A 27,483-nucleotide genomic window follows, 5' to 3' on the forward strand; every position below is an offset into this window, starting at 1 on the left:
AAGTGGAGGAGGTAAGTTTTTATAGTCCTTAAGCTTGCACTTCATGAGGATATGGGTACACAAATACATAACTACACCAATGTTCTATGCATTGCATGTGGGGGTTGTCTCCCTAGAGCTCAAACTAAAACCATGCCAAGGGTTGGGGAGATGCATGCATATCACTATCAATTAGCACAAGCATGAAACAAGGCCCATTGCATCTATATGCAGCATTAGTTGCATGTGCACTATAGAGCACACCTTCATTGTGTATGCACAATTCTTACACTCACACGAGGCCCATTGCATCTATATGCAACTTTAGTTGCATGTCCACTAGAGAGCACACATTCATTGTGTATGCACAATTCTTACACTCACACTTGGGTTGTCCATCCACTTGTTGTTAGGAACTCTAGGTCAAGAGAATAAGGTGAATGGGTGAGTCAACCATAGAGGATTGCATCAATAGAGAGCTAAGGTTTATTATATCTAACAATCTCATTTAGAGTGCTTGTGAGTGGGGGGCTAGAGTGGAGTCTCATCTTTTCATTAAGCAGTGGCATTTGAGTGTTAAAGAACATAACTTTAATTAATGGACCCTCAATGTGTGCATAATTGCGCAAAACACTACACATTAGCATAGGTTGTGCACAAATTCTTCTAATGCAATCATCTTTCCTCAAGGATCTATCCCATGCTTCCCTTATGAAGTAGAACTAGAATTCCTATGTCCAACTAAGTTTATAGTTTTCTAAGGGGATACTTGATAGTGTTGCACATAGACTCAAGTTTTAGTCAATTACTAGAGGACCCCTTTGTTTTGGATTGCATAGTGTGATCCCTTGTGATGCATCAGCTCTAAAACATGTGTGATTGAGCATTTGATTCATCAATATCAATTGTGTTTTGATAGGAAGCACAAAGGGTCATGAGGCACACACGTGCCTAGTGGGATGCCAATTAAAAAACATGGATCTAGAGCATGGCAAGAGCTATGGAGGATGGAAGATAAAGAGAAGACACATGTTGACATAGACAAAGATAGACCAACTATTGTACAAGTGAATTAGGTTCCAAGATAGATTAGCTTGGACTCATAAAGACAATCTTGTGTAATGAATTGACACTGATAAGACACTAAGTGAAAGTACAAAGCATCATGATATTGTATTCATTCCATAGTCAAGTACAATGATTTATAGAAGTTGGGTCGTTCCACTCTTCTCATTGTGCATATTGGATTCATGACATCTCTTCTTGGAGCATACATCATTTGTTATTTCTCAACACCCCCCCTCAAATGATGAGTTCCTACACTTGCTGGCTTTTGCCCCCTACATGATAACATGGCCCGGGAGACTAGCTCATAGGCATCCTAGTCAAGTTAAAGCTTGAAACTTTACATCTTTGGCTAAGGTTTTTACAAAGAAAATCCACTAAAGGAAACATAGAGATCCACTATGGAAAAAACATATGAAAGATACAAAAAAATCCTTAGAACAATATGTCAAAATTGTTGATGGTAGCAAAAGCATCTTCTTCTTCTTCTTCATTCATGAATTGGTTCTGGTGGTGATCATTCTACATCTATTGTGCTCTTTTCTTGAGGAAACATTCATTGGTTATATGACCAATCTTACCACAATAATGACATGCCATCCGACTTTTGTTGTCGATGTTGAATCCTCGAACTCTTCCTTTGGGTCCAGTAGCTCCTTTGGTGTATAAGAGATTTTTCCTAGATGGAATACCATCTTTTGCATTCTTGTCCTTATGTTTGTTCTCTTCATCAAGAAGAGAGTGCTTAATATCTTTAAGTGAGAGACTTGGAACATTACTTAGGGTGGACACAAGATTCTCATATGGATCCTTATTTACACTTGCAAGCAGTACGGTTGTTGCTTCATCTTCATCAATATTCTTCTTAAGAGTTGCAAGTTGGGTTTTTAGGCGCTTGAACTTGTTAATGTATATAGTCATGGAAGCACTGTCTTTTATATCCAGTTTATAAAACTGCATGAGCAAATTTACCTTTGAATTCTTTGCTTGGGTACCAAACATCCTATTAAGTTTCTCCTAAGCGATTCTAGCATCTCTAATGCTAGAGATATGATGTAGCACATCATCACTTAGTCCCCAAGAAATGATGCCTAGTGCCTTGTTATTCATCTTCTTCCATTCTTTGGTTTTTGATGACGTTACTACAATATCATCAGCAACTTTAACTTTGTTAATGATGTAACAAGTGTAGGCAATCTATGTCCATAAATGATTTCAAAATGTGCTTTTTGTGTAGATGTGTGTGGTGTATTATTATATGCAAATTGAAGTAGATACAAGTGTGTATCCCATGTGTCTGGTTTTGAAATTGTGTATGCATGAAAAATATCTAAATTTGTAATGTTAGTAGCTTCAGTTTTCCCATTGGTTTCAGGATAAAATGCAAATGAGAAATCAATCTTAGTACCTAAATTAGCAAACAAAGTAGTCCAAAATTTGTTTACAGAATTTAGAATCGTGATCAGAAATAATAACTTTTGGCAAACCATGGTTAATGAAAACAATTTTCAAAAACAATTATGCAGCTTGAGATGCAATTAATGTGTTATTGCATGGTAGAAAACATGCTTGTTTACTAAATCAATCGATGATAGTCCAAATCATATCATGATTAGCTTGTGTGTTAGGCAAACCAGTTATAAAATCTATTGAAATATGTTCCCATGGACGTTCAGGAATTGGTAAAGGCATTAACAAACCATATTATTTACCATGGTGTTGCTTGACTCTTTGACAAATTAAACACTCAGAAACAAAGTTAAAAACATTAGATTCCATTTATGGCTAGTAAAAATCTTCAACCAATGCTCTTAAAATAGGAATAATACCTATATGGCCTTGATATGGAGGACAATGAATTTCGTGCAACACAAATGATCTAAATGGAACAATGACACATAATCTTTTCTCATAAAACATAAATCCATTAGAATAAGACAAGGAATCAATTAGAATCCAATTATTAGCAACTAATTTATTCCAATCAGCTTGAAAATTGGGGTCATGGTCATAGGTATCCTTCATAGGAATAAGGGAATCAAAAGATAGAACGGAAATATTATGGATACTTGGTCTTCTACTCAATGCATCGGCAACAACATTCTCTCTTCCGGGTTGATATTGGATAAGTGGATGGAAACTTTGAATGAAAGCATCCCATTTAATATGACGGTTAGAGATTTGTGGCTGATTAAGAAGATGATTGATACTTTGTTGGTCAATTTTGATCATAAATTCAGATCCCATTAGATAGTATTTCCATTTATGTAAGGCTTGAACTATAGCTAGTAATTCTTTATCATAGGTGGAACACTTTAGTTCAAAGGGTTTAAGTTTGCAACTAGAATAGACTATGGGATGTAAATCTTGCATAAGGACGGCTCCTATTCCTGATCCACTAGCATTACTGACTACTAGAAAGAATGGTTGATTAAAATCAAGTAATTGAAAAACATGTGCATGTGTTAAAGCATGTTTAAATAAATCAAAAGACTTTTGTTGGTTATCATACCAATGATATACAACACCTTTATTTAATAATTTTGTCAAAGGCAATGTAAGCAATGAAAAATTTCACATAAATTTTCTATAAAATATGGCAAGTCCTAAGAAAGAATGTAACTCATGCACATTTTTAGGCATTGGCCAATTCAAAATTACCTCTATCTTTTTAGGATCAACACGAATACCATCAGAAGAAACAATGTGACCTAAGTATTCAATTTGGGTTTGGAAATTTTCACTCTTGTCAAGGTTAGCATATAATTGATTCTCTTTCAACAATTTGAAAACCAAAGATAGATGTTCACAGTGTTCGTTCTCATTCTTACTAAAAACCAATATATCATCAAAGAAAACAATTATACAATTCTGATACTTCAAAAATATACGATTCATCATATGTCTAAATGTAGCTGGTTCATTGGTCAAACCAAAAGGCATAACAAGAAACTCATAATGACCAAACTGATATCTAAATGCAGTCTTGAAAATGTCAAGTGTATCCAATCGTACTTGATGATATCTAGATTTGAGATCTATCTTACTAAAAATCGTGGCTCCTTGTAGTTTATCCATAAGGTCGTCTATCCTAGGGATCGTATATCTATTCTTGACAGTGATCTTATTTAGGGCACGATAGTCAATGCACATCCTATAAGTATTATTTTTCTTCTTAACTAATAGGACAAGTGCACCAAAAGAAGAACTACTGGGCCTAATGAGTCCTCAGTTCAACAGTTCTTCAACTTGTGCTTGGATTTCTTTCTATTTGATCTGATTGTGTCTATAAGATGCTTTACATGGTGATTGAGAACCACGAATTAAGTCTATTTTATGATCTTCAAGACATATAGGTGGTAAACCACGTGGTAAATCAGCAACAGCAAAACAATCTTGAAATTGTGAAAAAAATTGTACATGTCTAGGATGCATTTGATTTTTCTTAGCTTCAATTTCATTCACCCATACTAAGTATGATTTGCTATCTTTTCTCAATGCATGTTTAGCATATGTGTGGCTAAGCATCGAAAATTTATCAAAGGTGTGTGTTCCATGTAATGTAATTTATTTTTCGTTAGAATAAATTTTCATGGAATGTGTGGAATAATCTATATTGGGATTATATTTGTGTCACCAAGGCATTCCTAAAATAATATCACTAACTTGCAAAGGCACAACCAAGCAATTTTTGTGCTCAACATAATCACGAATTTTAATTTCTAAGTCATGAACTTATTGTGTACCATTGTATCTAGTGCCTAAGAATGCAGCCTTTATGTGATAATGAGTTGGAATAGTAGGTAAATTCAATTCTTTTACCAATTTTTTGGAAATAAAATCTTGTGTGCTTCCATCATCATGCAAAACAATCTTCTCTTGACCATGTACAAAACATTTCATTGTTAATAATGAATGAGGACTTGGCATGCCTGGTAAAGTATCTGAAGTATCACCAATATCATCATCATCATCTTCAATGAAGTCTCGCATATCTTCATGGTCTTTGTCTTCCGTTACTCCCAAGTAATTGATTTGAACAGTTGGTTTCTTGGATTGACAATTCATTGCTAAGTGTCCAAGTTGATGACACTTGTAGCAAACGATAGGCTTTGCTTTGGAAACATTATTGGTAAGGGCTGAAAATTTGGGTATGTTGGGATTTGGCTGGAGAGAAGGCTTAGGGTTTGAATTTGTGTTTGATGGTAAAGCAAGGGGTTGAGTCCAGGGTTTACAGAAAGAAGAAGGAACAAAGCAATTTTAATTGAATCTTTGAAAGTTAGAATTGAATTACTTTGTACCAAAGTTACTGTTAGTTGAAAATTGTTGTGGTCACTTTTCTCATCCACAAATTTTGTCTTCAGTATCATGTGCTAAAGAAATCACATCTTCCAAAGTCTTTGGCTTGAACATGTTCACTTCTGCATAGAAGTAACTAAGTAAAACAAACATATACTTATGTTTGTGGATCGTCTCAAGAGCATCTTCAAGCATTCGAAGTTACAATAAGACACTCCAGAAATGCTCAGTGTATTGCAAGATGGATTCAAGATCTCTTTGTTGCAGAAGATCCCACTGTTTGATTGCTTTTTATGGAATTGAGGTGGAAGAAAATTTTGCAAAAATTTCTTTTGAAAGGCCTCCCAAGTAGAGGGACAATCAACAACAATCCACCATAATGATGCTCTGTTCGCTAGATAGTTAGTGACACATTTAAGTTTATCTTTTTCAACATATTACTCTTCATGAAAATAATCATCAAATTGATTGATAAAAGCGAGAATAGTTTTTTTGTCACGTTGCCCATTAAAAGTATGGAATTCAAAATTTCTTTTACTTATCTTGGCTTCTTTCCTAGGAGACTGTGCTTCGAGTGTCGCGTCAATCGTATGTTGAATAACATCTTCAAGTTGTGCTCCATCTTGATCAACATTGGATCGTTGAAGTGTAGCTAGTTGTGCTTGCAAAGTTTGATGTGTTCTTCGTTCCTCTTGAAGTTGCATCATAACTAGGTCCAATTTTTGCTCCGTGGTTGGTTTCGAAAAATCACCTTCGGACATAAAATCTTCTATGTTTTGATCGAACATCCTGCAAAATCTCAAACAACCATGAGCATAGCTCAATTTTGGGTTTATAAGGCTTGCTTTTTTTTTAAAAAAAATATGGCTTTTACGATCTTGCTTCTTTTGCGGGTATGGCAATTGATGACAGTCTTCTTCCAAGTGAGAAATAGATTGCTTGTGACAGTCGGCTTGCTGGAAATCAACTCTGTCAAAGTGCAGGTAGGAATAGAGACTAGTTGGAGTTGTGAAGCGATTTTGGGATTAATTCGGTGGGAACACCCACTAAGAAGGAGATTTAAGAGTGAAAATTTGAAGCTTTAGGAAATCTTAGAACTTTAAGCTTTTAAAAAGCTTAAGATTTTTTGGGATTTTGTTGAGGATAACGGCATGTAGTGGCCGCAATAGTCGCCGTTGAGTGCATACTGCTGTCGTCGATGATTGAATTTTGGAGCTTAAGCTTTATAAGCTTAAACATTAAGCTTTGACAATTGATATAAGACTTAACAGTTTCTATCTAAGAAAGAGGAGAAAAAAATGTCTTTATAAAGGAGCTTCTGAAGTGGTCCTCCGCCTCCTAGGAGTGGTCCTTTGCAGGGGTTCTTCATTGCTAGGAACACGTTGGTATTGATAATCCACCAGGAGATTGCCTGTAGAGCCTGTTCGTTCCAGGAGCTTCACCTTCGTGCGAGATGGTAAGTGATTGGAAGCCCTTGATCTCAACTTTGCTTTGATACCATGTTGTATGCGCACATAGTGAATGTCAGAAGGTTCCCATGAACAAAGAATTCTACAAAAGCTCATAAGGCAAGAAGAGAGGTTTGTACGACATGAGACAAAATGACAAATTGGATACAATCTCCCCCCATGCCTTGTGTAAGTGCTTCACAAGGCATGTATTTATGAATTTATTAATCTCCAAGCTCAAAAATAGCCCAATTTACAATTAGCATGCTTTTGGCTTTTGTGTTTGCTTTTGCCCAAATAAAGAGTAAATCGTTTGGGCATCCAAAAAGTTCGAGATGTGTCCAAATACAATGTCCGATAATGAAATATTTAAACTGAGTGTCTATGCACATACAAAATAATAAATATTTATCAAGTGCTTGTTAACAAACACGGATCTAGAGCTAGTTAGCTATGGTGGACGCAAATCAAACACACTATACATTATCAAAATAAGGAATTGTAACTCAAGTGAATTAGGTTCCAAGATAGATTAGCTTGGACTCATAAACACAATCTTGAGTGACTCAAACTGAAAGTACCATTCATTGAAATGAGTGTCAAGTACATGCTTTTATATCTTTTTGGATAGTACCATTTTTCCTCTCTGTGCTTATGGGATTTCAGACATCTCTTCTTAGAGCTTCTTTGTCATATCTCTCATACAAAGCCACTTATGGGCAAGCCTCTTTTGGGCACACATTCAGCCTCTATGGGCATACATCATTTGCTATTCTCAACACCCCCCCTAAAATGATGAGTCTCTACCCTTGCTGGCTTTTGCCCCCCCTACATGTAGACATGGACCAGGAGACTAGCTCTTTAGCAGCCTAGTCAAGTTAAGGCTTGAAACTTTACATTCTTGCTAAGGGTTTTAAATCCACTCTGGGAATTTGAGATCCTCTATGGGAAACTTTTGCAAAAAAAAACATTTTGTTGGTTTGCAGCATTGGAGTATTTTATCTTCTTCATTTCCTCCATGCTTCTATGGCATTCTTTGATCTTCTTCTTGGTCTTTTGCTCCAATGTTTGAGCTTCTGCATTTTGGTCTTCATGGTGTTCTTTATCCCTTTTGTTGATGTGTGGTACATGATACTTCTCTTTTTGCTTCAGTCTTCTTGGCACATTTTTTCTGCTTAATGAACTTGAGATGAATACACATGAATACATTGTTTTGGCTTATCAGACCCTTCTTGACATTCATGGTCTTTGAATACATGATTTTTTGGAATTTTGGCTTTGACTTACTAGAAGGAATGGCATTGGATTCTTGAGCAAAGTAGCAAACCATCTCAAATGTCTAATCCTTTTTACAAGTGATATTTGTGATCACAATTATTGAATTATCACACAACAATGCTAGTGTCAAAAGACACTTGATAGAGTAAAGTGAAGGAGATTGGGAGCATACAGGTTTTCTGAAAACTAAGATCAATGATGTGAATGGCTTGAGAAGACTGGTTTGAGAGAGAGGGGTCAAGTGTGAAAAAGGTTCTTTTTAAATTTAAAAAAAAATACTGGAGGAGGCTTTTAACCTTAATGCTTAAGGTTTAAGGAAAGACGGATAACGTGCTGTTGGCCACTTTTCATCCTCCCCTTCCACGCTCATGGTTGGAGCAACAGGGGAGCTCTCAAGGACCATGGTCGTCATCGAGTCCCCTCTAAAAATGAAGGGTTTTGCTTTCCCCTCTTATGCCTTCACTCAAGGAGCTGGATTTTGCTGCTTCTCCCTCGCTTCTCGTGCCCTTCAGCCTTTGCCTCGGCGGAAGCCGGGACCTTTCACATTCGTAACTCGAAGTGCCCCTCCGCTTCTGCTCCTTCCTGCTACACTCACAGCTAATGCACAGCACATGGCCGTCTTCTTCCATCTGCACTTTTATGATCTCCTTTTTCTTCAGCCCTGGGAGATGTGGGCCTCGCACATCTTCACGCTCACTGTTGTTGGGGACGCCCTGCTTCTTGTCGTCGCAGAAAAGTGGACTGCTGGTCCAGTTTGGAGGCCTGCTAAAGTCAACAGGGGCTCGTCGTCCTGTGACCAACTCCATAAGAATCACCCCATAGTTGAACACATCACTCTTCTCTGTCAACGTTCCGGTGAGAGCATATTCTGAAGCAACATACCCAAATGTCCTCATGACTCGTGTTGTCACATGGCTGTTTCCAGGCCCTAACAATTTAGCAAGTCCAAAATCAGAGACCTTTGGATTCCATTGGCTATCTATCAGGATGTTGCTTAACTTCACATCACGATGGACTACTTTGGTCTCCAACACTTCATGCAGATAAGCCAATCCCTTTGCAATACCGAGAATCATTTGCATTCTGATATCCCAACTCAATGGTGGATGTTCCCCCAGCTGTCCATGGAGCCACTGCTCCAAATTCCCATTGTCAATATACTCATAAACAAGCATTGTTTGCGAGCCTTCCATACCATATCCAATCAACCGTACAAGATTCTTGTGCCTGACACATCCTATCGCCTCCACCTCTATTATTTAGAAGATTTTTCACAGCTATGCGTGTATCATCAGGTAGCTGACCATAGTACACAATCCCATATCCACCCCAGCGCAGAAATCAGTCGTAGCCTCTATCATGTGGTTGAGAGCTTGCAAGGAAGAAGAAAACACACCACTAGCTACCTAACTCAGCCATGGCTCTGATACCATGTTAACAAACACGGATCTAGAGCTAGTTAGCTATGGTGGACGCAAATCAAACACACGATACATTATCAAAATAAGGAATTGTAACTCAAGTGAATTAGGTTCCAAGATAGATTAGCTTGGACTCATAAACACAATCTTGAGTGACTCAAACTGAAAGTACCATTCATTGAAATGAGTGTCAAGTACATGCTTTTATAGCTTTTTGGATAGTACCATTTTTCCTCTCTGTGCTTATGGGATTTCAGACATCTCTTCTTAGTGCTTCTTTGTCATATCTCTCACACAAAGCCACTTATGGGCAAGCCTCTTTTGGGCACACATTCAGCCTCTATGGGCATACATCATTTGCTATTCTCAACAATGCTTTAATAAATAAGTGTGCTTAAATAAATATTAACACCACGCCTTTAATGATAATATGCATGCCCATCAAAAATAATAATTCTTTTAGGTAATCTGAATACACGCCATCGCCCAATTCTTCCCAATGCCACCACTGCTTGCTCTACACATTGACTGAAGTATTCACAATTGTTAGAAAATAATAAGATAAAATCCATAAGTGTGAATACCTACTAGTCTTCAACTATAAAATAATAAAATAAATTAGAACTCTATCCTAATCTTAATTTAATATAAGTGTACTCTAAACTCATAAACGTCCATTAATATAAATATATATTTTGCGGAATCACCCGTTGTGGAATTACCCATATGCATATTAAATTAATCTGATGCCTGAAAAGTACAGGCATCCCCGTCAACTTCTCGCACAAGGTGTGGGAGCCTTCACTCAACCGCCAAGACCCACGGACCGCTTATTGTTTCAAGTGTTCCAAGCTAAGCACTAATGGCTACCTCTCACGTAACCGACGCACCATCCATATCTACGAGTGTAGTGAGCTTACCTCCGTGCCGTTCAAGTTACCTCCTCTCTTGCGCACTTCGGTAGCTCCACAATCCAAGTGCAAGCTTCAAGCAAGCTCGATCCTCCCGCTCCAAGCTCCAAGATCCATTGCTGTGAGCAAGACAAGAGAAGAGAAGAAGAGAGGAGAAGATGGAGAGCTTCTCCACCCCACGGTCCCTCACCCTCACACACTCACTCCCTCACACTCTCACACTCCCTCTCTCAAGCACAAGCTCAAGCAAGCAAGAACAAGAAGAAGAAGAAGAACAAGAGAGCTACTTTTGGCCACACACAAGAATGAGCTTCTCATTCACTTTTCAACTTTATATACAAAACCCTAAATCCCTTTTGGGCAGCCATCCCCTTTTTTACATGGCCGGTCGTAGCCTAGGCCCTTTTTCCCATTGTCCTTCTATCTTCCTAGCTTCCTTTCCACCTCCCTTCCACATTTACAAATTGCATGGGTGAGAGCCCGGGTGAGAGCCCAGTATCCTTGAATTAAACCATGATGTGCTTGCACTCTTTTACATAAGTTTTGACTTGCGCTTTTCCTTGTGCGCCTTTCTCCCTTATTTAGGACTCTTCTCCTTGTGCGTCTTTGTCTTTCGTTTCTCTTTGCCTTGGCCTTTGTCTTTGTCTTCTGCTTTAGCTTTTCCAGATTTTCCACCTTCGTTCATTTGAGGGTTAACATTACCCCCCTCCTAGACGAGTGCCAGTCCCATGGCACTCACCGTCGTAGGTAGCAGGCTGTAGCATGCACCGAAGACGTGGGTGACAAGGATGCCTGTGGTTTCCGTGGAGGAGTGTTGGTGGTGGTGTGGCAGAAGGTCCTGGGGGCCTGTCGGTGGCCAAGGTGGCTGCTGGAAGGTTGTTGGAGTTGGTGGTAGGGCTATTCAGTGTTGGGGATTGCATTGATGGCCAGCACAAGTGTTGGTTTGTTGGGATTCTGCACATGATGATTCTTTGCGGGCTTGTTAGATGGTAAGGGATAAGCATTCAGAGTTGGGTGTTGATGAAGAGCGAACGACACTTTCGGAGTCTTCAACACCTGCAATTGAAAACCTCTCATGTGGTCTCTCCCTAAGGGTAGTGCTAGTCTTCTCTATTGTGCACAAGACATAGTGCAATTAGTTTGGGAGACATGTCGAACTCTGAGCAAGCTGAGAGTATTATCCTGCACTTGAGGACCCAAACTGTGTATATACTTCGGTGCAAGTATTATGTGAGTGCTTATGCATACTAAGATATTACTTAGTTAGAAGACTGTCAGCCTGGTTCCTCGTATAGCAATGGGTCAGTGAAGCAAGGGGCTAAGTTGATGGAAAATTTTGTCGATGAAGACGGGGAGTACACTTGAAGATTGCTTGAGACATCATTATGGTCTTGTCAAGGCCATGTAGCATAATTGAGCTCCTTGATGTCTAGCTCTTGGTAGCTAGTGACTACTTGTAGTGCTTGAAAAGTATGGTGTACTTTTCCATTGTCTTTCATGCCCATTGAGGTGGAGTGCAAAAGAAATGGCAAGTGGTTCAGGGTGATAGGTCTAACCATAGGCAAGGCAAGCTCCCCAGGTATGTCCTACCCTTGATGTGCCCTGAAAAATTGTGGGGAATGTACAAAGGGCTAGGGAATTAGGGGCGGAGCCAGCCAACCAAGGTCACTAGGCATACCTAATTTGAGGACCCCTAGGTGTGGTGCTGTGATCGTGTGCGTTTTTCTTTTTCTTTTTCTTTCTTTCTTTCTTTCTTTCTTTCTTTCGTTTTCTTTTCTTTTCTTTTCTTTTTTTCCTTTTGTTTCTTCTCTTTTTTTTTTTTGTGGGAAAAGTGAATACAATCAATGCCATACATTGAGACTGTTAGCCTTTCATTTAGATTGAGAAATGTTGGGATTCAAAGGCTATGAAGAATTGATATTACAAAGATGATTGTGTCACTAGCCTTGATGCTAGAGGAACTATTATTGAGATGAAGAGATACACTTGAGATTTTGCAAACCTCTTTGTAACATGTGAGACATTGAACAATTGAGGTAGCACTTGGAGTGAGCTGTGCATGGACAAGGATAGAGCATATTGCGAATTGAATCCTGGATGATGAAGAGACGTTCGCCCTTATTGAGAGCGTGGCTCCTGCCCGAACATAGAGTTTGGCCAAGAAGGAGGAGGTAATCAATGATTATGCTTTGGCCATGCTCAATTGCAATATGTGCTTTTTCTGCAGAGGTGCCCTTGGGTTCTCATCGAGTGGCGTTTCCGTCATGGCTTTTGTTTCTTGGTATTCCTATCACTTCCTCCATAATGGTTCTTTGTGGGGTTGGTGGTCTTGTGGTGAGTTGGATATTAAACGCTTCTAAACATTGATCTGTGTCATTCTGTATCCACTTGTCACTTCGTGAGAGTATATGCTCACTTGCGTAAGTACATCGGACCAATGCAATCATGTTAAGACATAATTTTTCAAAATGCTATGATGCCTATCCCATTACTTGTTAAGGTCGCATACATTAACGGTAGGTGAAGGAAGTGAGTACAAGTGGGGATCTTGCCCCTTTACTCATCAAAAACAAAAAGTTATGGCATGATGACTTGCCAAGCTACTTGTACATCATAGGGGCTTAGTCGATAGGTACTAGGCGGGGTGAGTCCGGTTGGCTAGGTGGTTGGGGCGGTGCTAGTGCGGGGCTCTCGTGAGGTTGGGCAAAAAACATATCAGCTGGGACATGAATGGTGTAGTCCCGGGCCATGACCGTTTCCAAAATGTCTTTAAACAGTTCATTAAATTCTTCCTTGTCCCAGGCCGCCTTTTCTCTTCGTGGGCACTTGGTGCCTGAGCATACGTTGAGGGTTTGTGCAACTGGTGTTGCCACCTGCTGCGTGTTTCTTTGAGTCTCGACTCTCTTGGCCTGGGATTCTTCGGCCTTTGTTCGGGTCGGTGTTGCTTAGGCCCTCGCTTCTTTGCATATTTCTTGAGAGTGGGTACATAATGTACCGGTGAAGGGGCACGTGCCGCATGCTCCCGTCGTTTGTGAAGAGTGTCTTTGCATGACAGATGTCTGTGGTTCTCCATGTGTCCTGTCTGGAAGCTTGCAAGATGCAATCCAAGGGTTAGGCCTTGATATGGAATAAGATTGTTCGCATAGAAGGGATTTTCGTGTGGGTTGTCAAATGCATATGACCAGACGAGAAGGCGCAGAACATGTTGTACTCATTGTAATGGTGTCCCTCTGGCCTCTAACTATGAGCAAATCTTGACTCACGCCAAGTTACATCAGTTGGAGGTCCTACGTTTGGAGGGCTCATCCTCGGAAGGATAGGTCGGGAAGGGAAAGTGTGTAGAGAGGGACTGCACCCTACTTACATAATGAGGGACATTGGATAGGGTTTTCCATGGTGGTAATGCGGGTGCATGCCCTTTGTTCGGAGGAGGACATGATCTAGTGAAAGGGGGACTGACTTAGCGTAGCCTGTTGCCCCCGATTCTTCTGTCTGCACTTAGGTTTTTATTACTTGTGTGTGTGGATGATGTTTATACAGCGTCATAAAAGTCATTGTTTATTTATATACATATCCATGAGTCCATGTCGCTTTACGAGGATAAAAACCAATTGTAGAACTCAGGTTTGTACTGGAGTCTGGCACACGCATCCAGCACTCGTGCCAGCTTACTCAGTACCAATAGATATTTTGCCGCATCGAGCAACATGGAACCTTGTTCGAGTTTACTGGCAACGTGTAACTCCTCCTCAGTGAGAACCTTATCAATCAAAGGGCTCTCTAGGCTAGTTCCAGCTAAGTCCATACCCCAAATGTCAGTTAGCACTCGAAGGGAAGTTGGTGCCACATAGGTTGGGTCTCTTTGAGACCACCATTTGGCCAATCGCTCCTCAGAGACTATCATGATCCAAGCCCCTAGTTCGGCCATTGCAACGCGATTCTCACACCAACACTGTTCAAATTGACTTCGGCCCTCTGTTAGTTGCTTTAGTTGCTCTATCTCTAAGAGATTTGGTTGGCAGAGCACATAATTGAACGTGACAGTTAAGCGCAGTTCATAGGCTTCCTCGTCAGAGATGAGTCGCATGCGTTCATGTAGGAGCTTGTCATAGTGCTCGTTAAGATGTTCCTACTCTTCCCAGGATAGAGGAAAGGGCAAGTAATCTCCAAGCTGCTCCTTGGGGATTGTGCCCACGTCCGCAAGGACGTAAACTCATGCGAACACCTTGAGCTTAGCATCCCACTTAGCTAAGCATTCTGCGATACTTCTATGTTCAACGAGGGCTTGCTCGATTGCCATCTCATGCAAGGTTCTAGGAGTTTGTTTAGGCTTTAGCATAGATGGGGGTTCAGGCCTATATGAGCAAGATTGGTCAACGCTAGGATTGCTCATGCTCTTGGGGTTTCCATGTTTCTCTTGAGGCTTCGTTATTGCGTCATGGTTCTCCTTGGGTGTGACTAGTGTGAATTCGTCATCCCGTCGTGACAGTGTTGTATCCACTCTTGATTGGTCGATGTGAGTTCTATTGTCGGTGGATTGAGTGTTGAAAGTAACTGTTGATGGCAACAACTGCTTTGATTTTTCAGAGCACACGGATGTGTCTGAGGTTTCACCGCTATTAGTAGAGACATCAATGGATTCATTGGTGGATGGACTTGATGCTTTATTCCCCAGCTCTCCAACACTCTTAGTCTCAACGTTCTTGGGGTCCACAACCACCTGTAGCTGCTATTGCTTTCGATGTTTTCTCCTCTTTTTCTTGGTCACTGCAGGTGCATTTAACGGCTCAGGACCCTGGGCTAGATCAACCTTTGATGTGCTTGGTTGGGCCTCAGCATTTCCCTTCTCTAGTGTGTCCTCATGGGACCTAGTCGTGGCCTACAGAATAGCCTCGCTAGGTTGTGAGAGCACAACTACCTCCCTTTTCGAAGAGTCTAGCTCTTCAGCCAACTCCCTTGTGTTCAACTCCTTCAGCCTAGGCTTTAGGCACTTTGAAAGTACTAGAGTTGTCAATGAAGTTGGTTGCGACACCTCCTCCACAGGTAAACCACTAAGGACACGTTCCACAAGGGGTGTTGTCACGGCCAAAGATTGTGATTGCTGTGGTCCCTGATTGGAAGTAGTGGTGGCTAGTTCAGTGGACTGGCTACCATTGGTAGACTGCGGTGTCAAGTCCCTAGGCAGATCAGAAGTGGTCGTGCCTTTTGTTGCCCTTTGCACCTTCACTTGTGTAGATCGAGTATGAGTTGATCTAGTCACATTAGGTTGCTCATGCACATCCTTGGGTCGAGAGCTATAGATGGCATTATGTCCCACCTCTTGGACATTTGGAAGCTTAGATGGAGATAGAGATTGGAATTGAGCAGTTTCCCTTGACAACTACTATTGTGCTTCCTGTGTCCGTTTGGAAAAAGAGGATGTAGGAGATCTAGAACTCTTAGGTGGACTTGGCACTGGTTGAATGATTTGGTCGAGGCTATTAGACGATTATGCCATTTGCTTTGTTGAGCGATCAGCCTTGCCTTGAGCAATGTTGTGCCTATGATGCTTGTTCTCCCCTTGGGAAATCAAAGGCTCTTTGGGCACTAATGATTTTTGTGCATGCTCAATGACTACATATGACATCTGTCTATTTAGCATGCTAGGCTGAGGCTCTTTCTTTCGAACAATCATGTCTAGTTTGTTGCCTCGAGACCTAGAGTTTCTCTTAGATTTCCTCATGTGCTTCATTGCTTTTGATGCACTCTGGACTTCAGCTGATGGAGGCGGTTTAGCAAGGGATTTTGGTACCCAAATCCATCGGTTACCTGCGTAGTACCCTTAAGCACGTAGCAAAACTTTGGATATCCATCGCGGCGTTGTGTTGACCCTCCATTGATGCCTGCGTCTATAAGGCTTGGGCTTCTTTTGGGGTCTTCTACGATATTTGTAAGTCCAAAGCCCATCCTTGGCATTGTCTCTTGACCTTCTTAGTTCAGGCATGGCCTCACTCAGTGGCTCTCGTTATTTGACTTGTGCTTGTATTAACTCTTCCAACAAGTCCTTGCTCTCGTCAGCAAGCTTGACTGTTATGTCAGCACTTTGCTTGCCTTTCCCTCGAGGTTTGATGAGGTCACCCTTACTAAAGGTTGTGACTATCCTCACACCCGATAGTGTCAAGTGTATCCTCTATGTTACATAGTCGGCCTCACACTTTCTTTCCCGCAGTTAGCACTATTTGGAGGAACATGAAATAGGATAGGCAAGCTTTCTGTTTCAATTGTCGCAAGGATTTTGCACTTCCCTATGAGTGCTTGTGGGTGTCCCCCATAAGGGCTAAGAGTTGCACTAGTCGGTGTGAGCTCTGGTTGGCCTAGTAGGGTCCATGATTCATAGGTCAAGATGTTAAAATCTGCTCCTTCATCAATCAGAGCATCGATAGTATGCTCTCTTTTTGCGGTGAGTTTGACTCTAAGATAAGCAGGTGGTACTATGTCTTCATCTCCGGGTCTTGGCTTGTAAATTTAAGCCTTCTGATAGATGCCCTTGAGTCCCCACATGCATGACCAGACGTGGATTCTCCACCAATGTCTTGGGTCTTCTGTGCAGTGTTGCTCAAGGTACATCTCTCGTCAGGACTATCATATATAGTCATTCTCGCTATTGTAGCTTGATGTTGTTGCTTTCCGCTTTGACTAGATGCAGTCCGAATACAACACGTATGTGTTTTTGCAGTGTGGCCTTTTTGCCCTTGTTGGCTAGATGGGCCTATTGAGGTTCTAGGGTCTCTGCTTGTCTCTATTCGGGTATGGGCTTTTGGTTGCTCTTTTGCAAGTGAGAATCCATGCTCGTGTAGAGCCATTACTACATCAGGGTCTGTTTTGGAGGACCTGTCATGGTGTGCGTTTTCTCCCCAACTTACTCGAGGGAGGTGCAGAGGGGGGTCATATATTCCGCTGACCGTCGTTCCTCTGCGGGGGTCCGGGGGGGGGGGGGGGGGGCAGTTCCCCCCGGCTTGCAGGGCCGTTACGATAAACACCATGCGCAATTTGGAGGACCATTTATAGCCAAATTTTGAACTACTTGCTCTAAGTTTCAGCCCAGTGACGGATTTGTGATATGCCTTTAGCTCTACGTAGCCTTTGGGGTCAATTTCGGGATTTAGATGCATCAAATTTTGTGTTCTAGATATCTATCCAATTTTGGCAATTTTTTGTCCGATTCTCACATGTCCGATTATCAAAATCAGACGTTCGATTTTGGGTTGGTCCGATCGTCCCAGTGGTCCGATTTTGGTCACGTCCGATTCTGGGAGTTGGATCAAAAAAGCGGTCTGATTTTCAAAGTGGTCCGATTTTGGGAATCAGATCAGACAAGGTGGTCCAATTCTAGTAGTCCGATTATGGACTGGTCTGATTTTGACTGGTCCGAGTGGTCCGATTTCCAAAATTGGACGGGTTGGTCCGAGTGGTCCGATCAGACAGGATGGTCCGAATGGTTCGATCGGACAAGATGGTCTGATCGGACGGTTGTTCGAACGTCCGATTCTTAGAATCGGACACTAGATCGAATGTCCGATTCCACCGACCCGAATGCACTTTCGAGCATGAAATCGTCAAAAAATCTTAAGGTATTGATTATTACAAGCTACGAGATTCAACAAGAATGATGCTGGAGTGATGGGGAAGAGATCTATATACCTGGGAATTGTCAATAAACTCCAAAATGCAAATTGGCAAACGAATCAAACCCCCATGCCCTGTTATGATAGTAGAAACCCTTATGCTTGTTTTTCTTCTTTTTCTTTGTTTTTTCCTACCCTAATGCATCCAAATCACAAAGTAAATACCTACACTACTCTATCTCACAACATAAATCTCAAAAAAGCAAAAAAACTACTTGCAAAGGAGATCGAATACCATCTTCAACCCCCTCCCTTCCTACCTATCTCAAGCACCAATTCAGGGAAAGCCCTTACTTCGATGCTCGATTCGAAGTGCGCAAGCGCTCAAGGCTTGAATCCGTTGGTCCTGGCAAACGGAACCAAAATGTGGGAGCCTTCACTCAACCACCAAGACCCACGGACCACTTATTGTTTCAAGCGTTCCAAGCCGAGCACTAATGGCTACCTCTCACGTAACCGATGCGCCATCCATATCTACGGGTGTAGTGAGTTTACCTTCGTGCCGTTTGAGTTACCTCCTCTCCCGCACACTCCGGTAGCTCCACGATCCAAGTGCAAGCTTCAAGCAAGCTCGATCCTCCCGCTCCAAGATCCAAGTTCCATTGCTGTGAGCAAGACAAGAGAAGAGAAGAGAAGAGAGGAGAAGATGGAGAGCTTCTCCACCCCACGGTCCCTCACCCTCACACACTCACTCCCTCACACTCTCACACTCCCTCTCTCAAGCACAAGCTCAAGCAAGCAAGAAGAAGAAGAAGAAGAAGAAGAAGAAGAAGAAGAGAGCTACTTTTGGCCACACACAAGAATGAGCTTCTCATTCACTTTATATACAAAACCCTAAATAACTTTTGGGCGGTCATCCCCTTTTTTACATGGCCGGCCATAACCTAGGCTCTTTTTCCCATTGTCCTTCTATCTTCCTAGCTTCCTTTCCACCGCTCATCCACATTTACAAATTGCACGGGTGAGAGCCCAGTATCCTTGAATTAAACCATGATGTGCTTGCGCTCTTTTACAAAAGTTTTGACTTGCGCTTTTCCTTGTGCGCCTTTCTCCCTTATTTAGGACTCTTCTCCTTGTGCATCTTTGTCTTCCGTTTCTCTTTGCCTTGGCCTTTGTCTTTGTCTTCTGCTTTAGCTTTTTCCGGATTTTCCACCTTCGTTCGTTTGAGGGTTAACACAAGGAATCCACCTTGTGTATGAGCCCCGACAAATAAATATAGTTTTACACAATCCACTAAAAAACCTCACGAAATCCACAGTGGAATATGCCTCCTAGCATCATGCAAGGATTCCGCTTTCTGAATCTTCTTCCTTGTCATCTGCATCACCTTCTTCATTTTCAAAGAGATCCCAAAGGTCTTTCCTCATGAGGAGATACATGGTCTTTTCCTTCTAGGCATGGAAACCTTCTCCATTAAACCTTGTTATTTGCTCAAGTTCTGCCATGTTGATAAGCTTCAATTATTCAGCAAAAGAGTTGTACACAAGTGCAAGGTAATGTGAAGGCACACTCTATAGTATGAAGAGATACTATGTTTGGTCTTTAAGCTTGACTCTTCTTCCTTCTTGATGGTGATTATTTTATGATTGTCTTTTCTTTCAACTTGAGTCCCCTCCTTGCTGGCAAAATCATTGAGTAAACACTCAGATCAGAGTGACATTATTTGCCTTGCCAAATGGAGGAATAATGAGGCAAAGAAAGAAGCCTTGGCATTGATGCTACTGCTTGAGGTCTTCAAGACTTAAAAATAATCTTCAAAGTATTCCAAGTCTTGTTGAAACTTTCAAATTTTGTGCAATTAGAGTGGTAGTAGCCTTAGTGTACTGCAGACATTGAGGGAGTGAGATGAGAAATGAGCTTGTAGTTGAAGTGGCTATGGTGGGTTAATCAGGCGAGTGACTGGTTTTCCACTTGGGGCAGCTTGTGGATACACTTATATGAGGAATCGTTTGATGAGGAGGAAGCTTATGACCCAAGCTTTCAAAGCCCTATGGTTATAGGGCATCCAACAATGCGTACAGGGAGATTCGACTGTACGACAGTCTACTGTCGTATTTCTAGTAGCGAGTTGCAATCTCTACAAAGCTGGGTGCTGGGTCGCACAATGTTGACATTTGACGTGACAAGGAGGAGTGGCTGAAGTTGGGAAACAATTGTCTTGAAGAGAGCAAGTTGAGATAGGCTCTAGTTGAGGAGATCCAAGAGCTCAACCAGAGGTGGGTGTAGGTTGGCTATGGCAGCCACAATGTCAAGCTCAAGATGAAGCTTGAATTGGAGTCATGAGCCGACTGTGAACTGAACAGAGATGACCCGAGGTGAAGAGGGACTAGGAGAGTAGTGTATAGAGCTATGCCATGCTCAACTAAGCTCTGATATCGTGTTAAAAAACATGGATCTAGAGCATGGCAGGAGCTATGGAGGATGGAAGATGAAGAAAAGACTCATGTTGACATAGACAAAGATAGACCAACTATTGCACAAGTGAATTAGGTTCCAAGATAGATTAGCTTGGACTCATAAAGACAATCTTGTGTAATGAATTGACACTGACAAGACACTAAAAGTACAAAGCATCATGATATAGTATTCATTCCATAGTCAAGTACAATGCTTTATAGAAGTTGGGTTGTTCCACTCTACTCACTGTGCATATGGGATTCAAGACATCTCTTCCTTGAGCATACATCATTTGTTATTTCTCAACAATGCCAGTGTGAGGATAAAGCTTCTTTTCAAGCATCACACATTATGAGATATTGAGAGGGCAAGGGATGAGTGGTTTATATTCCATTCGAGAGAGGTGAAGGAAAATGTAAGATTTTATGTTTCTGACATGAAATATTCATGTGTGTGTGTGGTGGAGGCCTATTATATGTGTCTATGGCCTCATTTGATGTTATTATATGAAGGTGTACTTTAAGCATGTAGAGGCCTAATATATGACAAATGCTTGTTTCTTTTGTGTTGCATGTGATGATGGTTTATGAGGATTTGTGTTTATATGTAGTGCTATGCATTTGGGCATGTGGTGCATATAAATTAGAGTGTTCAAATGTATGAGCCCCCACGAGTAAGCATGTGTATACATGTGTTTTGTGTGTTCATGGGAGTAAGGGCTATTACTATGCGATGAGAGTGCGATAGAGTTGAGTGCATATGTGTATATCTATGTGTTTTGTGCATGTGTACGTACATGTTTGTGCTTGTGTGTAGCCTTGTGTAGAAGCAGAAGCTAAGAAGGTTTACCCAAAAATGCCAAGAAATGCATTTGGTGTGAAAAACACGTGAAGAAGAAGACAAGAAGGTACTAGAAGGGGATGCTTGAGGGAGCCATGGTGTAGAGTTTCAAGGGGAACTAAGATAGCCTTGGTAGGTGTCTTTCACCGGCTAGCTTTTTCCCTAGGGAGTGAATGTATCAAGTGTGGCACTAGCAAGCAAGATTAAATGAAACAAACAAGGAAAAGCAACAACTCCTCAAATGGATGAATCTAGGATCTTTTATATGCATGTAGTTATGTGATGTTTCTTTGGAATTGAGATGAAATTTATGAGGCTCCCTCTCAATATAATGCTATAGCAAGTACTCCATTTCCAGCTTTCAACTTCGTGGGAACATGTTAAAACATTTGTTGCAATAAGGAGAAAACTAAACAAAGGTTATAGGTCAAGAGGTAGTAGAGTGAAAGTGGAAGTATGAGAGAGAGAGAGAGAGAGAGAGAGAGAGAGAGAGAGAGAGAGAGAGAGAGAGAGAGAGAGAGAGAGAGAGAGAGAGAGAGAGAGAGAGAGAGAGAGAGAGAGGGAGAGGGAGAGGGAGAGGGAGAGGGAGAGGGAGAGGGAGAGGGAGAGGGAGAGGGAGAGGGAGAGGGAGAGGGAGAGGGAGAGGGGTTTAGCATATGAGGTGTTTACACATTTATAATGGCATGTGATGCTTAAGAACTTTTTGAAACACATGGTGTCAAGGAATTCATGCCGTTGAGCTCATGATGAGTTGATGTCTTTTGATGGATCGGGTATGGTGTGGATACTTGTCTTAAGCTAGGATATTTGTCAATCGATGCAAGTTCTCCTAAAGAACATGTGTGGATAGCTTATGTTTTTAGTAAGATACTTGTGAAGGATGGTTGGGGTGCTTTGGTGTCTTGTTGCCCATGGTGGATTTAGAAGTTTATGAGGTGTTGATTTTAGTACAACAAGTCATAATGCTTATAGTTCTTCTTGATGGTTATGGAGTTGTTACCCTATGTTGACGGGCTTAAATCTTGAAGATTCCCATTGTAAAGTCTTGAATCTTGAAAGAATGTAGTCAAAGGCTAAGCCTTTGTTGCATCGATTTAGTGTGAGCCTAGGCTCATCATTCATACAAGCTAGCTTACGTTGGTGCTATGGTGTTAAGGTGTTGTCAATGCCCCATGATGCCTGTACTGTTTTCATTTTGCTTTCTCTAAATATGTGTTGGATATGGTTATGCTCAAAAATTTCCATGGTTTAAGTATATGTGGTTATGCTCACAATTTTCCATGGTTTAAGTTTATGTGATGCTTCCACATTGATGAGATTGCAAATGCAATACCACTTGTTTTGGTTTTGAAGCTCATGTCACATGGTTGTTGTGCTTTGGAGCTTTGATACTCTTGGTGTTTCAAGGGGTTGTAATATTTCTTTGGAATCATTGTGCTTTTCCTTGTGGCACAAGTATGATAGGGTGATTCTCATATACTTTCTTTGCTACTTTGAAGAGAAGAGGTGCATGGCATTGTCTAGGTTGGGTGGCTAGGAGATGGTGTTAAGAGAGGTTGATTGGGTTGCCTCATTTAGTTGCATTGTCAATGATTGTTGTGACAAGGAACTTACTAGTGGTCAACTATTTTTTTGAAAAAGAGAGAGGAAACTCCACGAATTAAGAAGTTGGAGGCTATTTACCTTGAGATGAGTGTGAGGGTTTGATTGACTCCATAGATGAGGTCTTGAGGAAGCCACACAAGCTTAAGGCACACATGTGGACCAATGAGAAGAAGAACATGTGTGTAGTTTCTCTTTGGCTTATTAGTGAAACATAAGATCTCGCCATGGTAATCGAGGAGACCCAATTTAGTTGAGCGCAAGGTTCTTGCTCTCTTTCCTTTTTGCAACGGACGGTCCTCGTGTGTGAGGCCTATGAGTTTGTGGCTTCGGGTTGCTGTGGTTGAAGTTGGAGAACTCAGAAGAACTTTGAGAGAGGTGAGATGTGTGTGATTAGTGGCACTCTACCGTTGAGAGAATATCCACGTGCAGAAAAGCTGTCGAGAGACGTTTAGCCCATGCAGGATTCCAATTGGGCGAGCGAGATTCCACATTGAGGGTGAGGATATTCATGTGGGGACCGGGAAAAACAAAAAAAACGAGATGCACTTTTCGAAAAAGATCATCAATCGAAGGTGGTTAACAGGCTATATCAGATATCATCAGATATACATCACAAACGACTGATCTCATTTCGAGGAGGAGAATCTCCATATGGTTTGCATTGCAGAGCGCCCATATCTGTTCAAAAGAAGTCCTCTGCTTGATGATTGATGATAATGTTAATGAACGAGAGGATTTATGATTGCTTGAATCGACATTTCGCCTTGGGATTGCAGCATTTTTAGCATGGAGGATCTTATGATGTCAAGGCTATCTCATTCTCCTGCCCTTCACTCACCCCCCAAAAGGCTTTGTGAGCATCTGTGCAGGATCAGAAAGCCTGCTCATTTGCCTCGATGTCATGCTAACAAGGTCAGAACGTGTCTTGTTGATCTCTCTCGGAACTGTCGAAATGTACCCAGAAGGCCTGCACATTTATATGTCCGGAAGCTCAGGAACCCTACTATTGCATTAGCTTCGGAAGGTGGAGAAGAGGAGACCCCCGTTTCAGTCTCGGCTGCCATCGACACGAGTGCTTGGCAAGGTGCCAAACCCCTGCCTCTTGCGATCTCTGTGGGCGTAGGCCTTGTTGTTCAGTTCCTTCTACCCAGACCGGATGTTGTTTCCCCACAGGCATGGCAATTGCTGGCCATTTTCCTTTCTACAGTCACTGGACTGGTGCTTGGTCCATTGCCTGTTGGTGCTTGGGCCTTCCTAAACCTCACTGTGTCCATAGTATCAGGCACACTGCCATTCTCAGTTGCATTTGATGCCTTCACAAATGAGGTTATCTGGCTCATCGTTATATCCTTCTTCTTTGCCCGTGGTTTTGTCAAGACTGGCCTTGGGGAACGCGTGGCCATGCTTTTTGTGCAGATGATGGGCCAAAGCACCTTGGGACTTTCATATGGTCTGACTGTGAGCGAGGCATTTATTGCTCCTGCCATGCCTAGCACCACTGCTCGTGCTGGTGGAGTGTTCTTGCCAATAATTCAATCTTTGTCCCTGTCAGCTGGGAGCAAGCCAAATGACCCTTCTTCAAAGAGGCTTGGTTCATACTTGGTTCAAACTCAATTCCAGGTCTTTTCTCATGCTTTTCACTTTGGCAAACAATCAGAATTCAGGGCTGTGTGGCTGGGATCTGATGCAGAGGAATGGTTTCACTCAGATAAAAGTAGCAACACAAACATACACCCTGCACACGGTGGGGGGGGGGGGGGTGGAGGGAGAGAGAGAGATTGATTGCATGATATTTATCAGTTTGGCTGTGCACTTGGCCCAGCTGCTCTCAGAAAGGCTATACACTTAGTTTTCAGAAATAGTGGCTCTAATATTTGAAGAGACTCCCATTGAGGATGTCCAAGTGAATCATATGGTATGATGAAAATTTTCTCGTATCTTCCATAGCCAAATCGACTTACGAGTGGCTTTGTGACAGCAAACCATGAGATGTTCACATCTGTTGAACTTCGGGAAATAGTGGATGCAAAGTAGGAACCAAGTGGTGGCATAGGTGACAGATTTTCATGATAGGACTGCAATGTTTTTCTTTATGGGGAGAATCCCTCTAGTGGCTTGGATCCAATACTACTCAATACAATGTGGGGAGATGTTATCAAGATGTGTTTGAGGTACCTTGGGGGCTTGGTTCACACAGAGGCTTGAAATGTAGTTTTGTAGAGGGTACTCTTCTTTTTGGATGGGTAGTTGTACATGTGGTGCCATGGAGGCCAGTAGTGGATTGTAACAACATCCCTTATTATGATGTCATACTTCTGATGGATTTTCCATGTTAATACTAGGACTAGCTGCCTACAGGTAAAGGGCATCCCAAATAGATGAATTGCTAGTGGATGGCTTTGTTCTTGCGCAATGTTCTCATTCACTAGTCATTGGTTTTGCTGTGATAAATTCTGTAATTATATGGGAAAATCTTTGGTTGGAGGAAAGACTATCTTTAATGATGTGTATGGTCCCATCTACTTTGAAGGACCATTCAAAAGTAGACACTCAAAGCCCTGTTTCACTCAGGGTCTACAAGGTTAATAGGGTATATTAATAGGTGCGTGGTCATGCTTGGGGGTGCTACAATAGAAGGCGCGTGAGAGAGATCCACCAAAGGGCTGCATCAGATTTGTATCTTTAAGGGGCTATCCTAACCAATGAGATACCATAGTATTATGAACAACACCGGGACTGATGAGATGGACTGCTCGGATACCATTGTTGGGTATTGAGCTCATGACGATATTCAATAGGCTATGGAGGGTGAAGGGCCATGGTGGAGAGAGAGAGAGAGAGAGAGGGAGAGAGAAAACTCTTGCTAGTATACATCAAGTTAAATAGATTGATGTGATAGTTTGTTGATGGAAGTACAAGTGATAGGGCTTGAATATATAGGTTGAGGTATCCACCTACACTTTTGACCCTTATTAAATACTAAGTGATGTAAAAGGTGTTCACACCTAAACACACACTTTTCCACACAATAATGTGTGTTCACAGATGGGGATAAATAAATATAACACCATTTTTGGCAGCAGCTAGATTTAGGGTTGATTGGCTATATGCCTCCCCTCGAACATATCATCTTTTTTCTTTGTTTGTAGGTTGCACATTCTATCTCTGTCTTCATCTCCCTTGTTGCCATTGTTTTCAGCTTGATCCAATGCCCTCATTGACCCTTTGTGCTATGTTCCAGGACTGATTAATCCATTAGTGTATTCAGATTTCTTTCCAGATTCAGTGCAGATTTCTCTTCCATTCCTGCTGTCTTTCTCTTCTCCTTTTCTCTCCATGTTTGCGTTCCTCTTTTGTTGCATGCACTTACATGCTATCATCGCCTAAGTGAGGAATAGAGGTTTTGTTCAGAGAAGATCACCCTACTGTTGAAAGCACAAATTTTCAGCTTGCTGTTTGCTGCAGAAAACATAGATTTTTTGTGCTCTCTACAGGTGCTTTATGTTAGAGATTAGTCATCCCCTAGACTAGCATTCTTAGGATATAGTTGGCAGTTCTCTTGAGTAGACATACACATTTCCTATAAGTTATTTGGGCTCTTTCAGCAGTCATGTATGGGCACTTGATTACAGGCAGGGGCAGTGCCACATGGCAGCATGACGTTAGATTGCAGATTTCTTGGGCTTTCTGACAGCCGACTGGCTGCATTTATGAGGCTGCTAGCTGATCAGCCAGTTTTGTTGGCCGACCTGCCTATTTTGTTACTTTCTTTTGTGCTATTTATACACACCTTGCGTTGCCCTCCATCACTTGTGTTTCAGGTGTTGGTGAGAGAGATTTGGCTCGAGTAGATACATTGACAACCCTTGTATATCAGCCCTCTTCATTTCAGCATTCATTGATTGTAGATTTTTGCGTTGTTTCCTCTCTTCTCTCTCTCTCCCTCTTCTCTCATGTTCATTTTCTTTTAATCTTGTCCATACGCTTCCGCATTCGCTGCACTCTAGCATGGTATTAGAGTAGTGTAGAAGGGCTGATTGATTGTGGGCAGACTTGATCGGGAGGATTCTTCGCGACAAAAGTTTGTGTTTTCAACCTTTGGAGGCTGAGATGAACAGGTACAATATAGAGAGGGACTGAAGTTGCTGTTTTTTTGTGGTTCCTTGCTGTTCATGAATGAGGAAAGGCTGTGTTTAGTCTTCTGAAGTAGATTTTGAGTTTTCATCGCCTATAGCAGGTGAAACTCTTTGAGAACGAGCAGAGAAAGCCCTACTAGTAGGCACTGGCACCTTGCGCGGAGTTAGAGAGGGCTGCCCTTGTTTTTGTGTAGGTCATTCCATTTATGATGTCGTCTGAAATTGACACGGAGTTTCAAGCTATTATGGACCGTAGGGTCCTTGTGTTACCGCCTCTTCCTTTGAATCAGAAGCTCGATGGGGAGAATTACCACATTTGGTGCATAATGATGCTTTCCATACTAGAGTCTTATGATTTGGTAGAGCTCATGACTGAGGCTATAGACCATTCTATAGCCTATGAGGCCTTTAAGCTTTTTGCAAATGAGAAAGCCGAGTTG

General features: G+C 41.7%; 1 protein-coding gene and 1 pseudogene across 3 annotated transcripts in view; one reads left to right on the plus strand and one right to left on the minus strand.

Moving 5' to 3' along the window:
- Nucleotides 1-8,491: 8,491 nt before the first annotated feature.
- Nucleotides 8,492-9,410, minus strand: LOC148010740 (putative serine/threonine-protein kinase At1g01540 pseudogene; annotated as a pseudogene).
- Nucleotides 9,411-23,174: 13,764 nt separating this feature from the next.
- LOC148010741 (dicarboxylate transporter 2.1, chloroplastic-like) overlaps nucleotides 23,175-27,483 on the plus strand; it is a 38,183-nt gene continuing 33,874 nt past the window's right edge. For 2 of the 3 annotated variants that reach the window (XR_015689503.1, XM_087671660.1), the window contains exon 1: nucleotides 23,178-24,527. Coding sequence is in view for 2 of the 3 variants with exons in the window: in XM_087671660.1 (XP_087527786.1) it covers nucleotides 23,694-24,527 (834 nt within the window). In the remaining variant the exon portion in view is untranslated. Of the gene's footprint in view, nucleotides 24,528-27,483 lie in introns of all 3 variants that reach the window. The other variant, XM_087671661.1, reaches the window with a different exon arrangement.

Source organism: Lygodium microphyllum, chromosome 29 (genome assembly GCF_053477565.2).
Source record: "Lygodium microphyllum isolate KBCC chromosome 29, Lygodium_microphyllum_v1.1.10, whole genome shotgun sequence".
Lineage (NCBI taxonomy): Eukaryota > Viridiplantae > Streptophyta > Polypodiopsida > Schizaeales > Lygodiaceae > Lygodium > Lygodium microphyllum.